Source organism: Patella vulgata, chromosome 7 (assembly GCF_932274485.2).
Source record: "Patella vulgata chromosome 7, xgPatVulg1.2, whole genome shotgun sequence".
Lineage (NCBI taxonomy): Eukaryota > Metazoa > Mollusca > Gastropoda > Patellidae > Patella > Patella vulgata.
The window spans coordinates 37,239,565-37,264,545 of NC_065885.2; the positions used below are offsets into that span (position 1 = coordinate 37,239,565).

At 33.5% G+C, this 24,981-nt stretch overlaps 2 protein-coding genes across 3 annotated transcripts in view; one reads left to right on the forward strand and one right to left on the reverse strand.

Annotated features, from left to right (window-relative positions):
* Positions 1–2,506: 2,506 nt before the first annotated feature.
* LOC126828736 (ras-related protein Rap1) lies at positions 2,507–17,751 on the forward strand. 2 transcript variants are annotated; one of them, XM_050558714.2, is made up of 8 exons: positions 2,507–2,618; positions 7,457–7,566; positions 9,349–9,417; positions 9,591–9,647; positions 12,112–12,252; positions 13,604–13,744; positions 14,490–14,587; positions 15,960–17,751. In XM_050558714.2, the coding sequence occupies exons 2-7, from the start codon at positions 7,510–7,512 to the stop codon at positions 14,577–14,579; spliced, it is 555 nt and encodes a 184-aa protein (XP_050414671.1). In that variant the 5' UTR covers positions 2,507–2,618; positions 7,457–7,509; the 3' UTR covers positions 14,580–14,587; positions 15,960–17,751. The 2 variants fall into 2 exon arrangements, with proteins under 2 accessions (XP_050414671.1, XP_050414672.1); XM_050558715.2 differs by lacking the exon at positions 2,507–2,618 and adding an exon at positions 2,651–2,779.
* A 2,129-nt stretch (positions 17,752–19,880) lies between these two features.
* Positions 19,881–24,981, reverse strand: part of LOC126828697 (helicase ARIP4) — a 34,569-nt gene continuing 29,468 nt past the window's right edge. The window contains exon 23 of the mRNA XM_050558638.2: positions 19,881–24,019. Coding sequence (XP_050414595.2) covers positions 22,632–24,019 — 1,388 coding nt within the window. The 3' untranslated portion in view covers positions 19,881–22,631. The remainder of the gene's footprint in view (positions 24,020–24,981) is intronic.

Consider the following 24,981-nt stretch of genomic DNA (forward strand, 5'->3'; position numbering starts at 1 on the left):
TGCACGCCAATGTGTACACAGGACCTCAGTTTTTCGTCTCATCGGAACGACTAGACAGCTTTTCTTGATAGGTCCTCCATCCTACACCACTGACAAGGGGGAACTACATGCACACCAGAAATCCAGATGAACTTTCTCGGCCAACACCGGAATCGAATACAGGAGTTTCAAGTTGGCAACTAGCATCTTACTGAGAGAGAGAAATGGGGTTTAACTTCCACTCAACACAAACTTGGTCATTTTGGGACTATGATATGGTTCAATTTTTATTTCAATAATTTGCTTGCACGTAGGGTTCTTTAGCATTGGGAGGAAACCTCAGGACCCGGAAAAACTCCATGAGGTTGGACAAGTGACCATACTTCTTGTCACATACAACGGGGAATCGAAACCACGGCCGTTGACTCAATCACAGACCTTATGATACAATGCGCACACGCTAACCATTTGGCCATCCATCCACACACCCCCCCCCTTACTTACTGAGCCACCATGGCTCCCCCATCCGAATGAAGAATATGTGACATGACTAAAAACGAAACTAGCTTGATTCACTTAATCCACACTTATTTTTTCTTCTCTGATTTAGACCATTTTATTTTTTCTTCTCTGATTTAGACCATTATATTTTTTAGTGGATACAAAGATGAATTTTATTATTCTGAATAAATTACAATCTTCTTGTGCCTATGTTTTATTGTAAAACAAAGTTGCTGTATGTGGCCTCCATGGGTTGTTGATTTTCTTGTGTCAGTAAATGTCAAGTGACCATGCCAAACATCACCTTTAAGCTTAATTATATCTCGCCAGCACATCAGCAGCTCTTGATCATTGTGTCTCAGTATATTTATATTTTCAATGGGTATGAGTTTAACATAATTCTGAAATTATTTGTGGGGTTACAAGAATGAAATGGCAGGGCCGGTGGAAGCAATTCTTGATTGGGGGGGCTTTCATCCTAGGTCCTTATAGGCGTGGGTCCAGGGGCCGCAATAACCTGGAGAAAAGAGTACTTGCGACCAAATTATTGGGGGGGGGGATAAAGCCCCCCCTACCCCCCACTCTGCCGGGCCTGAATGGAATCTATGGACAAGTCATTTTGAGACTAACAATGTGAGGGGAATAATGTATATAGCGCTACAAGACAGACAGCTGGATATCTTTAAGTCCAGGATCGGAGCATTCCTGCCCTAGGCAGCCATGTCTATTTTTATGCCGTTTTTAAATAATGTGAACACGCCACAACATGATTTTAACCATGTGCGGGTATGTTCAATACAGAACTGAGAACCCGGCACAAGTGATAAATTGAATTTTATTAACTTCTCAAGTCTAAAGATAGGCAAGAAAGGACTAGTTGTTATATTTATTGTCGGATCAGTAAAGCAGTATTTTAAACAGACTTTCCAAAAACTCAAAGCAGCATTAAGGCCGAATTCTCGAAAATATTCATATATCCATTCTAGACATCACATCCGACATTTTGATTTTGGTTTCCCACCGATCATTGCTAACAAATAGCTCGGGAATTTTTCCTATCATTTTGATGGCTAAGCATCAATCAAATAAGATCAAGTGTATCGTAGTAAATTATGGTGTATGCAAAGAAATATATTAATGTGTATGCTTGGTGAAAATGCATGTAAAAGATCAGAAGAAGAGAAGAAGAAAATGTGTATATGTCGTTGAAGTTAAAGAAAGGAAGCGGAAACGATGTAGAATATTGCGCATATATTATGCGCAGCAGGTGCTTGTTTAGTAGTCTTGGTCTTTTGGTCTCTCGAATTAGAGAAGCGGTGGGTAGCAAATATTTTCGTGCACTGCAGGTTGGTTGTTTTGGCAGTTTTCGAATTATGAACCTGAAATGTCTTTAGAACTTTCTGCACATTGTTAGATACTTCCATCATGAGAAGCCTACAACTTGCCGGATGTTAATGCGATGTGCAACATTTGTTTAGCTATACAAATTCTTTTTTGGGAATTTTCTAATTGTCTCTGTCAGAATCAATCATGCTTCTTATTCATTCATTTTTAAATTCTCTCTTTGTATACCATCGGAGTGCATTTGTCGCGTGGTCTTGGTGTTCAGCGCAAAGCTGGGGGTCACGGTGGCTAAGTGGGAAGACGCTGGCTCTCTAGCCTGGAGGTCGGTACGTGTTCGATCCCTGCATTGGCCGAGAAGTTCACCTAGATTTTCCGGCGTGGTTCCCCTTGTCAGTGATGCAGGATGGAGGGCCTGACAAGGACAGCTCTCTATTCATTCGGATAATACCTAGGTCCCGTGTACACATTGGCGTGCACGTAAAAGATCCCTTGACAGTTGGAATTCGATACAAGAGTAGGCCATAGTGCCGCTGTCCGGGCAAAATTTCCCTCATAGCACACTGTATGGCGTATGCCCGTCTTCTTTAGCCCAGTTCGAAGCAAAACAGTAGGACATTAAACCCCATTTCATTTCATTTTTCACCGCAAAGCTACCACTGAAATTTGCTATAAGCCGAGCAATATTCAGTCTGGATAATCAATCCATTTAACGGAAACTTCCTTATACAGAAACCATTCGGGTGTGTAGCTGTGACGTCATTTCGGAAGCTTGGAATTATCTATCATTTAGGAGTGTAAGTATATGACACATTTAATCATTGATTTTCTTGTATATTATTCGTAATTGGGCGTTTGAATAGGGCACAATACTGCAAATGTTCCACATAAATATTCAATTAACATAGCTTAAACTTAGAAGGGAGATAACGGAGGAAGAAAACACCAAAATTTTGAGGTCTGTTTTTCATGTTTTGACTTCGTTTAGCCATTGCTCAGCCCAGTCTGCTGTCTGATTGGGTTCGTTTGGTTGTTTTAATTTTTTATATACGACCAGACTGTCTGTTGTTATCTGTAGTGTTTTGTTTTAGTGGTCACGATGAGTGTGTGTTATAAAGACTGCTTTGGGAATATATTTGTCGAGAATGTCTACCAGGTCAGTAGACTTGGTCATTGGCCAAGACTAAACAGAATGAGACTGTAAACTGGTGGTACTGTACGTAGACCACCGTCTTGTGAAATGAGTTCATGTTTATTTTGATGAGATTCCTTATTTGAGAACAAAGTCTAAAAGACATTGAACTGGCATATCAATTATGAATGCGAGCTGTTTCGTACTTAGTTCATTCATACCTCACATGAGCCGTTTTCGTACCTTGGTTAATTTCAAGGGAACAAGAGAACTATAAACCCCCTCATTTTGCACCGGAGCTTGGGACTGGCAGAATGGGTTCAATAACGAACACCAGATAAATATTTTTCAATCATTTTTTAACCGCTTTAACAATCACCAATCATTTATCTTCAATAATCACAACTCACTCAGCAGAATGGGTTCAATAATCAACACCAGATTAAAAATAACTAAAGGCAGGTAGCTAGCAGTGGTTTGTTGGGTTTTTTTCAGTCGTTGATTATTTCAATTTATTTCAACAACATACTGGTGTAGGTTTATTTCAGTTTATATCAACTTATTTCAACAATTTGAGGTACAAATCATGTGTGTGTTCATATTCTAGTTCGACAGCCAATTTTATAAATGTATTTTTGTAGTAGCAATTGGATTAGATCAAATTATGTTTCAACTTTATTTCAATTTATTTCTACTTATTTCAACAACATAGGCCTATAGGAAAAGGTACGAATCAACTTGAAGTACATATCAGTTCATGCGTGTGTTCTAATTCTGTATTGGCAGCCATTTTTATAAATTTTGCATAGCAGTTGGATTTTATCAAATTGTTTAATTATGTTTCACTTTTATTTCAATTTATTTCAACAACGTATAGGAAAAGGTATGAATCAATTTGAGGTATGAAGTGAGGTATGAATAAACTAAGTACGAAACCGCCTGCACCGTATCAGAATATTTCATATTTTTGTTACAGAACCAGTTATATAATGAAATGTATTTGTATTTTAGAGGTTGCCATGTATGTAAATTATTAAGCTTATTTGTCCAGCTCTGTGCAAAATCTTTCATTTCTATACTTTAACGTATAGTTTAGATTCCTTCTAAAATAAACAATATGTTGAAATCAGGAATGTCTTCTAAAAGTCACATCTCAATTTGTGGTAAGTCAAATTAAACCCTCTTGTCAGATGACTGATCGAGACGTAAATATTTACATGATTGCTTACGTGTATACGACCCCATAAAACTTTCCTTATGTTCTGATGATGATCCACAGAAAAAAACCAAATACATGTAATACATGTAGTCTTATGTACAACTACATTTTACATGCCTCAAGATATGTGCGTGATTCATGGACACTCTGGAGATCCTCACTCTGGTTGATCGAATCCAAAGCAGTGTTTCAGAATACATCTTGGGCGAAAAAACAAAGTAGTGAAAACCATTTTTGCCATTAGGGTCATGTTTTCTTTTGAATTTAACCGGTACCTATCTAAATGTATGCATACGTAATTTTAGTTTGTTGCTGTGCAGAACATGAGGAATGTATGTGGTTGAGCTGTATACAAATGTACATCAATTCTAAACTCTGTCGTAGAAGATCACTGTCAATACCGGTAGTAAAAAGAATATGATATCGAGAATATTGTAGTTAACCTAAATGATTTGTATAGTAATTATACAAAGTATTTGTCGGTCTATTGTTAATACATTTGTAGATACTTTTGGTTGTATATGGTTGGACTTCAGTCCTAAATTTGATAATTATTTTCAAGACTTATAAATGGTAAAAAATGATTTGTCACAATGTATTGCATACTGTACAATTGGAATGGTAGTTACAGTACAAATCATCTCTTGAAATTCCTTTTATGATAGTTTCTGGTACAATGTGATAATGTTGAAGCCATGTACATGTATAGCGATTCATAATTGAACAATTTCTGTTTTATTATGAATCCATAAATTTGACCAAATTTGTGGTATAAAACGAATCACATTGTATTAAAGTAAATTGTACTTTGTTCTTATGTTGGATTATCTTGTTAAATTTGGAGCCTAACTGAATATGTACATGTATGTATAATATGTATGTTGTAATGTACATGTATCGTGTTGTGACTATAGATAGACACAATACCAAGAAGTAAGCTTATGTAAGAAGAGCAGTTCACAGAAAGTACTGGACAGCACTGTTTCCGCCTTTTCTTCATGCTGAAACTAAACTGAGAAAACAGGGGTCATTTTGTTCTGACTTCTAAGTCATCTTAAATGTGAACTATCTTAGTCTGAATATTGATGATACAGTCATTCATTTCTCCTCAACTGTAAAGAATCACAGGATATTTTTTGATTCATTCTCTCAAGGAAGATCATGTGAGTCATATATGTAGGATTTCGTATTATAATCGGTTCTATTATCAGACACTTGATAACAAGAGGTGCTGTTGCTACTCTAGTTTGGTGCATGATCATATATCAAGGTTTCACTATGGTATGGTATAAACATCCTTGCTGGAATATCACAAGTGCAGCTTAAATGTACCTTCACAGTCGTTGTTGTTTGTACATGTATTTTAGGGGAGAGCCGAAAAAAGCTCCCCTTAACAAATTGAAAAAAATCGCTGCCCTAAAAAAGCTCACCCAGTTTCGATAAGAAGAATGATTTAGAAATTAATTTAAGGAGAGTGATCTGATATTAAGGACTAAAAGAGAGTCATTAGTTGTGTGTATGGGAAATGGTTCTGAAGATCAATAACTGCTTACTGCATGTTATGGGATAATTCCAGGTATGATAATAAACCCCCGATGACTTTGTAAAGGAGAGTGATTTTCAATTTTAAGGAGAGGGAGAAAAAAAACCTTGGTCGACATTCAGGTGAGCGATCGCTTGTCTTAAAAAACAATGACTGCCTTCAGCATATTTACAGAATCGGAGTCCTAAGATTGTTTAAAGGACAAAACAGAGCGCACATTTCTCCTGTGTTAAATTCTCTGCATTGGCTGAGGATATTTGAACACATCCCTGAAGATTACAGTGTTGTCAAGATGTAACATATCAATCAATTGATTCATCTACTCCACTGTACGTATCTCCAGGACTTATTTCATCTCTATGTGAGTATGTGCCTACGTTCAGCTGATCATTTTCTTCTGGATACTCCCAGTCACACATACATGTATATATGTTACAGGTATATTTTAGGCATTGTACACATTGCCTGATTGTAGACATTGACTGTCACATATATAAACTGAAAACTAACTCCTGGTTAGTGAGCCAGCACCTTGTTGCTCCCCACAGAGAAGCAAGCTGAAATAGATTATTGTTTGATCCAGATTCTTTATATCTAGGTTAAACTATTTTATGGGTTACTTAACTACGATTTAAAATCATAATCATACAATGTAGGCTGAACAGGAAGTATACATAAAGATAGTGGTCACTTTGTTATGGATGTGTACACCTACATGTAATTAATAATTAGGAAGCTACAGTACAATGTAATACTCTATTTCTCAGAAATGTATTATTAATAAATGTTACAATGTTCAGATTAATATTGTCCTTTCTCTATCATATTTATATCTAGGCCTACTTAGTACAAGTACACATCTATTAATGTGATTAAGAGAATTCTAAAGAGACAAAGTAAACTATGACCCGCTTTTGAGTTTTAATAACAACTAAGTCTGAACTTGAAAAACAGGTTATACATACTGTACATGTTATATATATATATATATATATATATATGTATGTATGTATGTATGTATGTATGTATGTATGTACATGTCACTATAGTTTATACAATAAGAAGAAAATATAGACTTAGGTGTATGATGTACAACTGTAAATGTATGTACACATAATAACCCAAATCAAAATCAACCGATTGAGACATTTCTCACAACTTGTTTGTATACAGTACATGTATTTCAAATGGGTACATTAGTGAAAATATATACTGGGACTGTACTAAGTGACATGTATAGGTGGGTACATGTATTTCATAATGTCAGATGTAAAATAAGATACTAATTTAAGGACACTATTATTACACATACATGTAGTCAGTATGCAATACATATCTATCTTTCATTTCACTTAGACTATTCATTCACAGCTGACATTTATTTTTAATTGTAGTTTTAATCTTTGATTTGTAATTATATAGACATACTGTAGTTGAGTTTTTTGGGTGTGGTTCATCAAGTGTTATTGAAGTCATTTTCTAGATCAATAAATCAAAATACGTGAAGTTCAGCTTTTCATATCAATCTTTTAAAGTACATGTAGTCCAGAAAATATGTATATTGTATTCCTACAAGGTATTTCATTTGATAGTTGTCTGTATCATGTGGTTCACAAGGTGTTGTGTTTTATCTGATGCTTGTTACTGTAGTTAAATGTTGTGTGTGATACATGTATGTCATCCTACACATACTGTTGTCGGTATATATATATACATCTCTATAATTATTCTTTTTTTCCAGGCATTGTTCATTGAATTGCGATATAATTGTTCGTAAGATACAAAGAGATAAAGATGAGAGAATATAAGATTGTTGTCCTAGGAAGTGGTGGTGTTGGTAAATCAGCTCTAGTAAGTATTCATACAATCATTCACTCACACACAATAACTATTTCATCATTCACAATTAAAGTTATTATTATATTAGGCTTATCAAAAGATGTTATTTCATATTAAAAATTTATAATGATGCATAAAAATAATTATAGGATATATGAAGTAAGGTGTTTGTTTTTGATCAAACATTTTATAAAGAAAATATTAATGGCTTAATCCACCAGAAGGGTAATATGCAATGTTATTATAGTCACAAAATTAAGGGGTGATACATGTAGGTGTTCTTTGGCAATGAAAGATGATTATATAAAAAGACCTACAGGTACATACATGTATAGAGTAGATGCGATGTTGTGATCTGAACAAAACTGCCAGAGTCGAATGTCAAAGAAGTAACGGTTAAAGATAGGTAATACAGACTGATAATCTGCTCATTAGTGTTGGTTTTATTAGGCCTAGACCGTATTTATGTTTTGTCAGTTATTCATTTGTTATGGAATATAATCTTAAACCGACTGAAGATTCATACAGAACTTTATATTCAACATTGAATTAAATCCTTAAATTTATTACTAGGAACTATTAGATATTTATTAGATCATACATGTATATGTCCACACTCTGATATTAAACTATTCCAAATTGATTTAATCCTTTATTTTTTTTTACTGGAAACTATTAGATGTATATATTCACACTCTAATATTAAACATGTACTGTCTTAATTTTTACTGGTAACTATTAGATATATCGTCGCCCCTATCCATCTGGACGTCCGTCCGTCCACAATTTTTATTCAATTTTGACGAAACTTAAAATATAGGTCTTATCTCCCAAAGATCTCCTTTCGATATTGGCATATATCGGACCATAACTTTATGGATTATGACCCCTGATTGTACGGAAAATCACGTTTTTAGCTTGTGGACACTCGATGGGTCACAATTTTCATCTGATTTTGATGAAACTTGAAATGCATGTTTATAACCCAAAGATCTTGGTTCCTTTCGATATTTGCACATATCTGATTGTACGAAAAATCATGTTTTTAGCTTGTGTTCACTCTAGAGGTAACAATGTTTATCCGATTAAAAAAAACGTTTGAATATTTCACAGTTACACCCTAATTATGGCTGAGTTAGAATTTCGTGAAAATCGGACCAAATATGCTGGACAAAATGGCCACCCTTCGTACGCAAATAGTGATATGGTATATCAAAGTTGTGGACCCTCTAGAGGCCACAATTTTGATCCAATTTTGAGGAAACCAGAAATATATGTTTAAAACCCAAAGATCTTGGTTCCTTTCCATATTCGCGCATATTGGATTGTAACTTCCTGAATTATGGCCCTTGATTGTGCAAAAAATCACTTTTTGTTTAGCTTATTCTCCATCCATCTCTTGCAAAATGTGGGCATATCGTGCCTGACAGCCGCTAGTTTTGTTTCCTTTCAAACACTGAAACAGTCTGGGTAGTACTTTTTCATGCAACATGGTTATAAATCATCAAATCTCACATTAGTTACTGTACTATTTGTCTTTCAAAACCATGTTGATGGATAGAAATAAATTTCAGTAGTAGCCGACTGATATTCTAAGAGAAAAAGATGACATCATGAAATCCATAGAAAATAACTGGAACTTAAGGTGGTCTAACTTGCATATTCATGTAAGGATTAGTTGATTTTAATCAGACTACTATGTAATTTAGACTGAATGTCTCTATTCGCCTTTTTAATCATACCATTGTGACAATATTTCAATTTAATTAAGAATGTATATTTTCTATTTTACAGACAGTGCAGTTTGTACAGGGGATATTTGTAGAGAAATATGACCCTACTATTGAAGACAGTTATAGAAAAGTAAGTTCTCATTTAAATATATATTTTCTGTGCACAGGTTCTGAAATTAACTTTATAGTTACGTTTTTGCATACTATAAATTTGAAAGGTTAATGCTATTGCAAACTGTGAATGGATATTTTCAAACTAATATCTTTAGGTACCGTATGAATGAATATTTTTTTTTTCTATAGCAAGTAGAAGTTAATGGATGTCAATGTATGTTGGAAATATTAGATACAGCTGGAACGGTAAGTAGTAACAATATAACATTTATTATGAAGTCTGGTGCCCCAATAATCAAGACAGTTTCCATGGCAAGGCAACTCTTTGGCAATAAAGCAGTTGAAAGCAGGATCAGTATGGCTTGACTCTTTAATTTTCCTTTGAATCTTTCAAGATTGTCATTATTGACCATTAATGTCTGACATCTTTCTAGTTACATGTAATACTACATGTATATTCATTATCTTACAGCTAACAATGGTTAGGTTGCGATAATATAAATTAATAATATTGCCAGATGTTACAGTAAGACCAAAATGAAAAATGCTAGTGTGGTTTTTTTTTTAGCCAAAATCGTTGAACCTAAACTTTTTTCTCATATCCCGGGCCTTATAATTTAAATTTCAGTATTTTTTTCAAGAACCTTACTAAGTAATTTAGCTAGCACACAAATGAAAATAATATAAAGTAAATAAAAAGATTTTCCAACCGATAGCCCTATATTTTGGGACAAGTACAACTGTAAACACAACAGTTATTATTGTTCTTGGCCTAATATAATACCAAAATAGTCAATTGTATGTGTTTCATCTAAATTTATGACTGAGTTTCTCTGATATCTTTTAAAAAAATATATTTTTTTTAGGAGCATTACGATGTATATTATTTTCATAGGAAGCCATACTGTAGTGAAATACCTCAAAGTTGTCAAAATGACTAGGCAGGTTTAATGCAAGTCTATAAATAATATTGTATACCTTACTATAAACACATGCTAGTATTTCATTGTTTACAGTGAGATTATAATGTACAGGTGTAAGACTGATTCATATATAAACAATATATAGTAAACAAATAGGTCAGTGATAATCTGAACTGTAGATAATAATACATGTCATGTAGCTTGAAGTAAGTACTGTACTCGTGTAGTTGTAAATATGATTTGAACACCATATTTTGGAGAAATTCTGAAAGATAGATACGCAGTATTTATTTGAAATTTTGTAACATATGCCTGCTTGGAGACTTTGAAACACGATAACTCTTTCTAATTGAGGTAGATATACTCGATCATAAATTAAGTGAATGCCTCGGAAGTGCTTGATCATGCAAATTTTCCATAAATAAACAATTTGATTGGTTGAGACTTTGAAACACGATAACTTTGCTTCTGATTGGGTAAGAGTGATGAAACCTTGACTAAATTTGATGATGAGAATTATGTTTTTATACGCCCACATTGAAATGTGGTCGTATATTGTCGCCGCCCATGTCTGTCCGGCGTCTACAATTGCTTGTGGACGCTCTAGAGGCTAAGGTTAATATCTGATTGACATTAAATTTGTACAGAGTGTATAAGGTCGTGAGACGAAGAAGCCCAGGGATTTTCAATGGTTTTCGTAATTACTACCGGAGTTGTGGCATTTGATGACTTTAAAAAATCTTGAGGGTGCTCTAGAGACCAAAGTTATCATTCGATTCGTTGTATGGCAACCTATCTTTAATTGTGGTAGAATGTTAAAACTTGGTGTAGATTTGGTCAATGCTTTGGGACAAGTTTATGAAAAAAGACCAGAAACATACAAATTAGTACAGAATATTATAGATAACTAGTATTTCCATTGACTGAGGACCAGTCTTCTATCTAACCTATTAATATTATATCTTCATTTTTGGTAGAGTATATTCTGATATAGCATCCTGTGTTAATTAATGTATAATAGAAGATAAGTTAGATATATGATAGATATACACTGATATATACTTGTATACATGTATGTAGTAAATTTCGCATACTATGAGAGCAAGTGTTTATCACAGATACATTGTAAATGAATGTTTTTCATTCATTATAGTGTTAACAGATTACTAAGTAATGCAGTTTGTTCCATGAGACAATGGCATACATGGTGAATAAACAGGATTATTTAACATACAAATTCTCAAAGAATGAACAGTTTGGACAAAAAAGATTATTTTTAACACAAATTCACAAAAAAATGAATCTTTCATTTTCTAAAACATACCAGATGAATAAACCGGATTAATTTTATAATTTCATAAAACATTAGGTGAACAAACCAGATTATTTTTTAACTTCTCATAGAATGAACTTTGTATTTTATTAATCATTCAACAATATTTCCCACTGTGTTGTCAGTGTCTGATTCATTGTACAAACAAACTAGTTTCATTATCAGATGGGATGGACTCAATTTATTAAGTGTAATATTAGTTGCTGGATTGTGTATGGAACTTTAATTGCTCAGAAAAATATAAAGTACCGGCAATGATTATGAGCATACACCCATCAACAGCTGTTGCCATCCAGTGGCAATAACTTTGTATAAAATGATGAAATAGTCTAAATTTCGAGATGGTTTCTCCTTAATGATTTTTTTAATTGGTCTTGTATGTATTTTTATTGGTCTTATATGTATAATAAACATTCAAGTTTTAGTGAGTAATGAAAATTATTTTTTTTTATAGGAACAATTTACGGCTATGAGAGATCTGTACATGAAAAATGGACAAGGGTTTTTGTTAGTTTATTCCATAACAGCTCAGTCAACCTTCAATGATCTTCAAGATCTACGTGAACAAATTCTACGAGTTAAAGATACTGAGGATGTAAGTTTAATCCACTTCGATTGAATTGTTTTATTGGTAAATGGATTGTTTTCTTAATATTTATTGTAAATTTTCACGCTGTCTAGGGAGAGCTATTTCTGATTGGCAGACTGTTAAATTAAATTTATAGGTTTTGATTTGAATTGATTACTGGTTATTTATGTCAGTCAAACCACTTGAATAATTGACTAGAAATGATTACAGTTGGGGTAGTCAGAAGAGAATGAAATATGATTTGTAAGTTTCATAACGTAAGTTTCATGATACATTTCATAACGTTTCATGTTACAAAGAAGTAACATCCCAAGGTGTGTAACATCATTTCAAGTAGATCGCTTTTTGTTCTGGTTGGAATATCGTAAAGTGGAGCCAATGTTTTCAAATCGTGTAATAGGTGTCGACATTTGGCATACGTTAAATCTGTTGACACTGCATCTTTTTCGTTATCTTCATCTTCAATTGAAGTTTTTCAAGCGATACATATCGTCATCTTCATCGTCAGAAGATACACCAAATAGATAGCACTTGTCATCCAGGCCTTACGATTTGCTGACCAGTTGACCTACAGGTTGTTTTTGTCCACGCCCTTAAACCACTCGTGCATCATTCTGTTGATGTCTTCAAACTTAGCGTTCGAGTATAATCGTTTCTTACTGCTGTTAAAGTTATCGGCACACTTCTGTTTGAATTCATCTTTTCCCTTTAAAATGGCAGATACTTTAGTACGACCAATTGAATACTTAATGGTTAATTCCTTCTGTGTAGGTCGTGGAACTTTCTCAAAATCTGCTATAATTCACTGCTTGACATCCAATGTCAAATCCGTACAGGAACGCGTACAGGAACGCTTTGCAGGACGATCACACAGTATGAACACAATATTATGATGATAGTGATTCTTCATCTCGGCAATTTATATATAATGTTGCTGTATTTGACGTGAGAAACACAAATCATATACCAAGAGATTATAAAATTATGAAGGTAATCAACAAAGAGCGACGCAGGTTTATGTTCACAGATAATTGATTGGTGATGGCTTGATTGAAGGCCGGATTATCCAATGTTAATTGTAGTTGTACACAAATCGTGTGATGGGACTGCTGATTGATGTCGTAATTTGGAATCCGAACTACTCAAAACTTTTTTGGGTTGAAGTAAAAAGGAAATAAATCGGCACATGAAAATGATGACGGATTTCACAGAATGCCGTAGTATTCAGATGTCGGAGGTGACAGAGTCCACTGTATTGAACTTGGGTATAGTAACTTTACATACACTTCGGTTAACAAATACCTGTACACAGTTAATGAAACACTTTGAAATATAACTTTCATATTGATTTGTTTAGGTACCTATGATTTTAGTTGGTAACAAGTGTGATTTAGAAGATGAAAGAGTTGTAGGAAAGGACCAAGGTGCTAATTTAGCTCGTAATTTTAACTGTGGTTTTCTAGAGACTTCCGCTAAAGCTAAAGTTAATGTTGGTGAAGTGAGTATTGTTGATTCTTGATTACATGTGAAGAGCCCCGGGGAAGAACGATCTTAGTCACTTTTTCAATGAACCCCAGTTAATGGTGCCATCTGGTAGCAAATTGTATAAGCTTTCTGTGGAACAATCAACTTCAGATAAAAACGATCGGAGTCATGTCGAACCAAAGCCCTTCTGAAATGGCCTCCCGGACAAATATGTCCATCGGCCATCGTACCCTTTATTTGACCTTAATTTGGCTGAAAAGTGGAAGTCAGTTGGTTGTACTGGTAATTATGATTCGTATTAAACAGCATTTTGAAGTTGTAATTAAACCCACTCGTTGTTCTGTTCGCGTCAAGCATTCGCATCCAAAAGTCTGTTTTGCCTTTTATGCGAAAAGACAAAAATGTGACTTAGATCGTTCTTTCCCTGGACTCTTCATATAAAGTTCAGATTGAAATGAAAATAGTTTTAGTTTAAAATTTATGTATTTAATTGGTTGTTCATTTTAATTCACCTAATATATCGCTTTATCATTGGCAACTAGCTGGACAATTCATCCCAGTCAGTTTCTGTCAAGCGTGATTTGTATCAGACAGGTAGTTTTCTTTGAGTGCAGCCTAAGCCAGGGTTATTAACAGATTTTATACAACCTGTTCTCGACAATCAAGTCTATAGTATATTATGATAAAGCTTGTATAACTTTGGTATTTTGTGAATATTATGTCAACAAAAAATTTATATCTTGCTTTTTTTTTATTAGATATTTTGTGACCTAGTTCGACTAATCAACCAAAAAAATCCAGAAAAAGTACCGAAACGCAAGAAGAAATCCAATTGTGCTTTACTATAAATGATCAGGTATTTTAACAAATTACTTTCTGTTCAAATCCAGCATATGGACATTTTCTGTATTTGTTTTTATTTGGCGTATCTTGACTTTCAATTCCTAATTGAGAATCCTTATAAATTTGTTTAAAAAGCCAGTTCCAGATTTATCAGAAAACAATAAATAGAAGTGAAGAAGGTGTATTTCGTTTGAAGAGAGGCATGTTGTTATTAGGACCCAATTAACAGTGTTAAAGACTTTATGAATTTATGTTCACTCTGAATTTTATTCACAAATTGGCAACTAATGATTTTATTCACAAATTGGCAACTAATGATGAAATTCATCAAATCATCCAAGTATTCAATATGAATCTTAATCACCAATTGGCAACTAATGATGAATATCATCAAAGCATCCAAGTAGTGTTCACATATTCGCTCACTCTCAATCAGATCCAAAAATAACTGAATTGGCCGACTATGTAAAAAACCAATGGGCGAGGGTGAATATGCTACTCATCAGTTGAACCACTACCACACAGGGGAACACAGAACCAACAACACTCTGGAAGGATGGCATTCAAGGATCAAGAAGCTAGTTGTTAAAGCTCATCCGAATTTTTTTGAAGTGATCACATTTTTACAACAAGAGCAAAATATTAATGAAATTAGAATTGTACAGTATGCCGGGGGACAGGAACCACCAAGGAAGAGACATAAATATGCCCAAATCCAAAGCCAGCTCCAGGAATTAAAAAGTAGACACGAAGAAGAGGAATTAACTTTAGTCGAGTATTTAGACAGAGTGTCTGATTTGGGGAAATTAAAATTAATTTGTTTTTATTTCTTAAAGTCATATGCCAAACATGTTAAAATGTTAGTTAATTAGTCACATTGGGGATTATAAAAGTCTAAATTCTTATCATAACAATCTATAACTCCATTGTTAAATTTTTAAATATATTTAAATCCCTGAAAGCTGGATTCCCACAAAGGTGTCGAAAACGATCTCCTTTAATCTGTTACAGTCAATAACCGCACCTTCGTGGGAATAAACTGTGAAGAAATGTCCAATTAACCTTATCTGAAAGTTTCAAAATAAAATATTCACAATTCGAATATGATTGCTGAATTTCCTTAGCATGGTTTTATAATGAATTTTCATGTCGAGAAACTGATAATCTTGATGATTATTTGCCACTATAACTTGGGCAAGTATATATAGAAATCTTAATCTTGGCAGCTTTGCATTTACTGCCAACCCCACATCAAGACTGAAAGGTTTTTTTTCTTCTAAGTATACAAAGCTTCAGATAGTTTCACTAAGGTATTTTTATGATGATAAGCCAGTTTTAGTCACTAAAATATATCTGATACTGACCCTTTAATGCTTATATTTCAGATATGACCTTGGCTGATTTTCTTCGCAAGATTAATGGAAATGTGGTTTAAATGAAAAGAAAACTGATTTTAAAAAAAAGGCATTCAGTAATTACTATGGCAATATAATTATTATTGTTTATTAAACAGTTGACTTATGTTCCTTATTAAATGTAAATGCTGTCTAAAATACAATTTCGATTGTGTTTCATATTAGCATTGTTTTTCTAATAAAGAAATCCAATCAATTGTTTCCTTTGGCTTCAGTATCTTATATCCTATGTATAAATATAACATGGACTTAAGTTTTTTTAATTTAAAAACTTCTATTTAGATATGAAACCCTTCATTGTAATTAGTTTGTACATATATAATTAATTAATTGTATTATTAAAGTTTGGTTGAAGGGTATGAAGAGGGTAGGATAACTTATGATTACTTTCAGTCACAACTAATTCAAAATAGTTTTACACATTGAAGAAGAAGATTAGCAAGTGAAGTTTACACATTGAAGAAGAAGATTAGCAAGTGAAGTTTATCAAATGTACAAATTTTTCCAGTTTTCTTTGAAATTTGTGTATGTACTAAATTTCTCACATGATTCATAGTTGTTTCCAAATATCATGCAAAATAAAACATTGATGACATTAATAATCATTACTTTTTTACTTGAACAGAAACAAATTGTGTGTTATTTGCTTGTTTTTGCTAATAAAACACATGCTATATATATAATCTGTAGAACTAGTTGTGAGATCGTTTGAGTTGATTGTCTTGGAATGAAAGTTTGTTTTGCGATATAGTTAGAGCGGACCATTTTCAATCAACCATTAGTCTTATTAACGAAGTAATATACAGTAAAAGATTTACCTGCAGTAATGGATCAGGTTCTAATCATTAAGACAGTATTACACTAACTACAGATAACTTTTGGTATAAGCTTAGTATGGACAACTGTCGTCATGAAAACCCTTGTTAAAACTGTTATGTAATAATCATACGATAATTCTTTGTTTAATAATCATTTTCTATTTATTGTTGTAGTCTCTATTATAGCCTTTTTACCAACACATTTAATATTGTTATTCCCTTAGATTTTAATTTGTTACTTAAGGGTGTGAGTGTAGAGTATCATTTTAAAGTCATTGTTATTATAACATCATTGGAAATTAGAAAAAAAAAAAGAATAAAAATATTTTGAAATTTAAATTGATATTTTATAAATATGTGAAAAGAACAACACTAATCATGAATACGTAAATGGAATTAAAATTCGGTTTGTTATCCTATGGAAATGTACAAATTGTATAAAATGGTTGCTGTATTTATAGTCTGGTTTTAGAGAGTTACAAATCATGTGGCAGTGGTTACATGTATGTTGAAGTTTGGGAATATTGACAATTTTATTTAGTTCATTATTATAATTTGATCTGTTTGGAACAATTTGCTTGTAAAATGAATAGCATATGAGGATTTTAGTTCCATTTTTACTCATCTAGGATCTATTCTTGATTAATGCATACTAGTGGTTACTGTTGGATCATTCTACTTAATAGAATAGATGTGAGTGGGATAGGAAGTGGAGCTCTGCAATAGTATGATTTTCTTTTGACATTCTCTATTATTATTAAAGACTGTATAAGTCTATATAACGAACCCATTATTTGAATTGTGCATATTGTATATTAATCAGTGTTTAAAGCTTGTGCTCGCGTATTATTGTTCTAAATGTAATCTTCATTATATAACTTGCCACACTACATCTAGTATCATTATTTTTCTTAATAAAAATAAAACACTGTAATTGAATAATATTAATCGTGTTCATAACTTACTTATCTTATACAATTAGTATGTGTAAATTGGGGTTAATTATTACCCCTAACATGAACCAGAATTTCTAGTTTTATAATATTAACAGCTTGTGTCATCATTGTTTCAAAGAACAGGATTAATTACATGCTGTTTTTAGTACAGATACAGCAGGTTAATGGGTATGCTATTAATTAGAGGTTTATCATCTAAGCAACCTATGTTTCATTAACCTCAATAATCGCTTATTCAAATTTTTTCCTGCTAATGGACTTTCAACTGGAAAAAATAAATGAAATCCAAATTTATTACATCCTGCATTTTAGCCTTCTTGGAGGCCTATGTAATATTTGATCATTCAAACAGTGATCAACATTTTTCTTGTTTATTCAGAGGGGGATTAAGATTTTGTGGGCCCCAAAATTTCAGTTTACCATAGTATAATTACTACAAATATATATACAGAATATTAATTGAACCATTTGCAGCCTCCAACTAAAGCCCATGCCTGAATCAGACTGTGAATCATTATTTTATTGTTCCCTCTGATGGAGTTGTGTGTGGCATAGTGAATGGAAATGGAGGTTTCCGCCTGGGAAGACAATACTCTGGTCATTTTGTTTTACATGTGGAATGCAAGGGAGGGGAATTTTGGGGAGATAGCAGCATTTCGCCTAGCTTGAAAAATCTTGGAAGGTTATATTTTGGTCACCCCACTGGGAAATGCTTTGACATTTACTGTAATACAGAAGATACGTTGCCAGGCAATGAAACATACGCCCACAGCAGCTAAGTCCTCCGAGCAGTCAACAAGAGTTGTCGCATATTTTTTCTATTGTGGGTAATGAAACATTTATAATACACTAAAGTCTGATTAAGAGTAACAACTCATTATGTAATTGTCAGAAAATCATTAGAATTTTTCAAAGTGATCAAGGGCCATAACTCTGGTAGTAATTATCGGAAATCGTTGAAAATCACTGGGCTTCTTCGTCTCACGACCTTAAACACTGTGTATAAATCCGAAGTCAATCGGATATTAACTTTATCCTCTAGAGCATCCACAAGATATTTTAATGTGATCAAGGGCCACAACTCTCGCAGTAATTATCGGATATTGTTAAAAATCAATAGGTTTCTTTGACTCCTGACCTCAAACACAGTGTTTAAATTTAAAGTCAATCGGATATTAACTGTAGCCTTTAGAGCGTCCACAAAGATTTTTCAAGAGATCAAGGGCCATAACTCTGGCAGTAAAAATATCGGAAATCGTTGAAAATCAATAGGCTTCATCGTCTCATGACCTTAAATACTGAATAAATCTAAAGTCAATTGGATATTAACTTTACCCTCTAGAGCATCCACAAATATTTCAAAGTGATCAAGGCCATAACTCTGGCAGTAATTATTGCATATCATTGAACATCAATAGGCTTCTTCGTCTCATGACCTTAAACACTGTGTATAAATTTAAAGTCAATCGGATATTAACTTTAGCCTCTAGAGCGTCCACAAGATTTTTCAAAGAGATCGCGGGCCATAACTTTGGCAGTAATTATTGGAAATCGCTGAAAATCAATAGGCTTCTTCGTCTTGTGACCTTAAACACTGTGTATAAATTTGTAGTCAATCGAATATTAACTTTAGTCGGACGGACAGAAGAGGGTGATGACAATATACGACCACATTTCAATGTGGGCGTATAAAAACAATACGCACCCAACCCCCTCTGAAGAGAGGAGACAGATAGCACAAATTTGAATATTTTGGGACTAGCGTGTTAAATTTTTAGTAGTGGGAGGAAAACCAGAGACATTACTACTAGTCATATGCAAACATCAGGGCCCTTATTCACGAAAACTTAAACTAAGTTACAACCGAAATTTTAAGAAATACTGCAACTTCATTGGATATATGCAAATTGATTTTACTGGTCAGCCAATCGAATTGCAGTATTTCTTAAAATTTCGATTGTATCTTAGTTTAAGTTTTCGTGAATAAGGGCCCTGATCAAAACCAGGACTCATTTACAGACCTTCTCTAAAGGGCACATGTATACCTCTTGGCCACCCACTGATCTGAAGAAGTCAAGATGTCAAACTGAAAATGTTGAAGAAAAAAAAACCTAGAGGAAATTCTTATTTTTTTATCACAATAATTCTACATTTAAAGTTATTCTTAAATCTTAACAAAATTTTGATTTAAAACTAGGACTATTAATTGCCATACATGGTATATGGTACAGCAACAAAACATACATAATGTATAAATGATGTCCTTAACAAATATTAATATAACATTTAAGTTCATGTGCATGTTTAAAGCCAGTAGGGTACAGTTATATATTAATGTAAATATGAATATTCTACAATGTGTGGACATGATCTGAATAATAATTTAAATTTACATGAATAACATTAAAATGAAGTCAAAAATATTACAAGTGTTACAGGAAAGGAAAGTCTGGATGGGAAGAATTACACAGATATACAAAGTGATAAGAATTAAAGACAAGATATAATGTACAACAATGATATATGGTATATAATATATTTTACGAAATTAAACAACAGATAAAAAGAAATAAAATATTAAAAATCCTCTGAAGTTATACATAATTACCTTTTTCACTTGTATTAAATTTGTTTAAACCAAATTCTTTTTTAAATAAAATTTCATGGCTTGATATTCAGTAAATGTAAAAAATTTCATTGTCTTTTTCCTCTCCAATAATTCAAATGTAAACAGATACAGTTGTGTATGTATATAGATATATAAATAAGTTGAGAAAACAATTTTGTTGTCTTTTTCTCTGCATTAATTAAAATTACAGAATACCCAGTTTAGAATGGTCATATGAATGTAATTTTAAAAGAGAAAAAGAAAAGTGTGTGTAATATAGGTTGAACGAGAACATGGTCCTTATAATATATTTTACTTACAGTTACATATATTATTATATTTACACACATATCTTAAAACCAGATTCCACACCTCCTAATTTCATGATTCTATGCAGTAGCCTAGTTAGATTGTTGCAGTCAAGTGCCTATACAATCTGATTAAAACACATATCCTATTCGTTCCGATTTTTATAGTTCAAACTTTCGTTTTACTTGACTTTATTACGCTAGCATCTGGAAGAGTCGTTATATAAACCGCATTCTGGATGATGTGACTGATTAGCCAATGAAACGGTCTTTTACGGTGAGTTTTTGGCATAAAGAACTATGGGTAACCCACTAGAAACATAAACGCTCATAGGTTAATCAACGTCTGATGTCATAGGGTCAAAAGCCGCTTGTATGACCTCTGACACGACCTTCCACTTCCACCAGTCAGATCTTCATGTAAAAAAACCAAAAAACCAAAACATAGATCTGTAATTTTATCAGATTGGCGCCTATAGCGAGGTGGCATCCTTGAAATTCAGTACATAAACAATGTACAGTCTCCTTATACATTGTTTCTAGTTGTTGGTGCCCAAATTCCAAACACAAGAGTAAAATTCTTTCCGAAATATTAAAATTGGATGAAAATATGATAAATATGAACAATATACAGGAACCGTAAATGGTCGCAGTTATTAATTGTGACTGGTTCTGATTTTATTTGTACAGAAAGGTTCTTGTTTTTGAAAATCATTTACTTACAGTGACAAATGTTTTTGGTTTTAACGCACACACACACACAAAGGCTAATTATCACCCAAAGACTTCATTTTGTTGCACCTACATCATGTAGAGTGTGTGCCACCTGCGATAACAAGAGATAGATTTTGTGGACTCATTAATAAAGTCCAATCTGATTAAAATACAGATCTATATTTCTTTCCGTTTTTTTTTATACTTTTGATGGCCTCTACTGCATGAAGATTTGACCAGTTATAGTAAGAGCTTGCGCCAGGGGTCATACGCGCGAGCTTCGACCTATGATGTCAGACATTTGATTAAAAAAAAAAACCAATCAACGTTGATACAAGCAGCATATGACCTACGACATCAGCCATTTTATTAATCAATCAGCGTTGATGTTTCTAGTTGAATACCCACTGTTCCGTGCAGCGAATGCCAAGAACTCGATGTTTCATTGGCTAATCCTTCACATCAACTTCATATAACAACTCTTCCAGATCCTAGTGTAGTAAAGACAAGTAAAATGAAAGTTTGAACTATAAAAAATGCCTATCAAATTCAATATGCGCTATTATGAACAAACTTTATACAATGTAAAACAAAGAACATCAATAATGCATAATTTCATTGATACGATTAGTGACCTACAAAATAAATGATATGTGTACCGTAAAAACATTTTCATAGAAAATATTTTATCATCAAACAACACTATGTACCCACTACATGTATATCCATACTACAGTTATCAGTTATAGTGTAAAACAATTCCTTTAAATATAATTTCGTTTACATGTACATTGCAAGTTATCTTTAATATTATTCATTACTGTAATTAGTTCACATTACACAGTTCCGATTCTTTAAATGTAAATTAGTTTACATTGTACAGTTTACTCTTCTTTATTTAAAAGTTTACATTATACATGTACAGTTTACTTTTCTTTACTTAAAAGTTCACATTACACATGTACAGTTTACTCTTCTTAAATTAAAAGTTCACATTACACAAAATTTCCCTACTGATTCTCAGATCACATTACAAACGTCTTGACTAATAATTTTAATGTAATTTAGATCACACAGTTATTCTTCTATTTCTTTAAAGCCATTAATTGCCATTACACATTAACAAATTAATTCACTTTTCAAAATCATGTATTTAAAACAGGATGTTTAACCGACATACAAATTGCACTGATATATCAACTTGTTTATATCTAAACAGTTTTTAAAATTCCTTCATTTCACTTCGCTGTAGTAACAGGATTGCTATCGGCCTGCATATTGCCTGTTGAGCTCTGCTCATGCGATTGGTTGGGAGTCTGGTTCATTCCATTGGCAATGGAATTTATCTGTTGGGCAGCCACAGATGAAAATGGATTCATCATGGGCATATACATAGAGTTGGGGGAATTGTTATACATAAAAGGATTCATAGGAGTGTTCATGTAAGGCATACCGTACATTCCTTGATGATGCATAGGAACTTGTGGGGATGAGGTGGTGTTAGTTGCTGGTTGTTCTGTTGGCTGTTGACTGCTAGATGTGGTCGGACTAGACATCTGAGACATCATTTGAGGCTGAATACCACCCATTATTCCTGGATTAAAACCAGACATTAATGGCATACCACCCATATGCATGCCCATGCCTGGCGTCTGTCCCATCATTGGATAATTATGTTGCGGGAAATAAGGGAAGAAAGGATTAGCGGGCATATTGGTGTAAGGGTTCACATAATTCTGGTCCATCATTGGTGATGCTTGCTGCATGCCACTATTAAACGTACTATTATTATAGTTGTTAGAATGACCAAAGTTTCCCATCGGGTTGTAGTTATTTCCAAAATTATTGTAAGAACTTTGATTGTTTGAGCTTCCTTGATTATTCTGAGAGTAGTTGGGGTTGTTGCTGTTTGCACTTGCATTGGTGGTATTATTCTGACTGGTACTGGTATCATCAGTGATCATGTTGTTCTCTGAGTGGTTACTGACTGACATATTAGGTGGACCAACCCGTTGACTTGTTCTCTCGGACGACGACTCCAACAATTCACTAATGGAATTAGCAGATTGATTCTGAAGATTGTAATCTTGGGAATCGCTATCTCCATACTGGTTACACAAATCTAATATTTCACTTGCATTATCCATTTTATTCATGCTATTAGATCCACCAAAATTATATTCTTGATCGTAATATCCGCTGTTGCTAAAGGCATTTCGTGGGTCAGAACTAGCATTGTTAGATTGAAAAGCATTATAATCAGGTCCAGGGTTTGAATTAGTTGCATTAAAAACACCAGAATTCTGAGCACTAAAACTATTGTTTCTACTAGAACCATGGAAGTTACTTATATTGCTGTCGGTGATGTTACTTGATGTCACATTATATGGGTGATTAGTCAGGTTTGTACTAGCACTAGGGTTCATGTCTTCATTGCTGAAAGGAAAACTGTCCATACTGTTAGATTGTGATGAGGAGTTAGGAGGTGTTTGACCAAGGATGTGATTACTGTCCTGTGAAGTAGTAATGGTGGATGCAGCTGGTTTAGAGATGCCAACAGGTTTGTTGATCGATCCTATAGATAAGTTGAGAGAATCAAAGTCCTTCGTACACGTAGAATCATTATCTGAAAAATAAAAATCTCTTTTTTCATGTGAACAAGTGGTTGCCCTGTAAGATACGCCCACATTTTGTAAGAGAAGGAAGGGGTGGGGGGGAAAATTGTGACTTCTAGAATGTCCACAAGCTGAAAACGTGATTTTTCGTACAGTCATTTCGGGACACTAACATATGCTTCAATTTTATATCAATCAATCACTTGCGTTTAGGGGTCTTTAGCACTGGAAGGAAACCGAAGGACCCAGAGAAAACCCATGAGGTTGGATAGGCGACCCTACAAGTGGGAAATCTTATGATGCAATGCACATGCATTAACCATTTGTCCACCCCATCCAGGGGGGTTGGATGACCGAATTGTTAGCACATACGTGCTGTTATCGTAAAGTCTGTCTTGACTCCCTAGTTCAGTCGTTGTTGTTTGTATTTTAGAGGAGAAGTGAAAAAAAGCTCCCCTTAATCAACAAATTGAAAAAATCGCTCCCCTAAAAAATTACAGTTTCATTTACAACACAGACCTCATTACATTATGACACATACAAAGATGTGCTTGGATAGTACCATCACATGATATCAATGTGACGTCATATAATTAAGTGCAACAAATCAATCATACATTGAAAAAAATTGGTCTTCATATCCACAGCATAAAATGAAAAATGTAGTTGTTTAATAAGAGTATTGTAAATAAACGCAAGACAGTCTAGGTATAGAATATTATGTATAGTTGATACTATTAACCTGAATAAAAACCAACTAATTCAATAGTTCCAATGTTTAGTTGATTTAATGTATTAGAATATTAAAGAAGAAACTTTTCATTTTAGGAAAACTTCAACAATTGTTAAATTTAACAGGCCATAACCTCTTTGATTAGGTAAAAAAAAACATGACTACGTAAATCAGGTTCAATTGTATACAATATGGAAATCTTTAAATCAGTAGATCAAACCAATGTTGTGATATAATCAA

Bases quoted from the DNA above. Each gene is read 5' to 3' on its own strand.
- LOC126828736 (XM_050558714.2), top strand. From the start codon at position 7,510: ATGAGAGAATATAAGATTGTTGTCCTAGGAAGTGGTGGTGTTGGTAAA. The intron at 7,567-9,348 runs GTAAGTATTCAT...TCTATTTTACAG, and splicing joins GTGTTGGTAAATCAGCTCTA to ACAGTGCAGTTTGTACAGGG. The intron at 9,648-12,111 runs GTAAGTAGTAAC...TTTTTTTTATAG, and splicing joins TATTAGATACAGCTGGAACG to GAACAATTTACGGCTATGAG.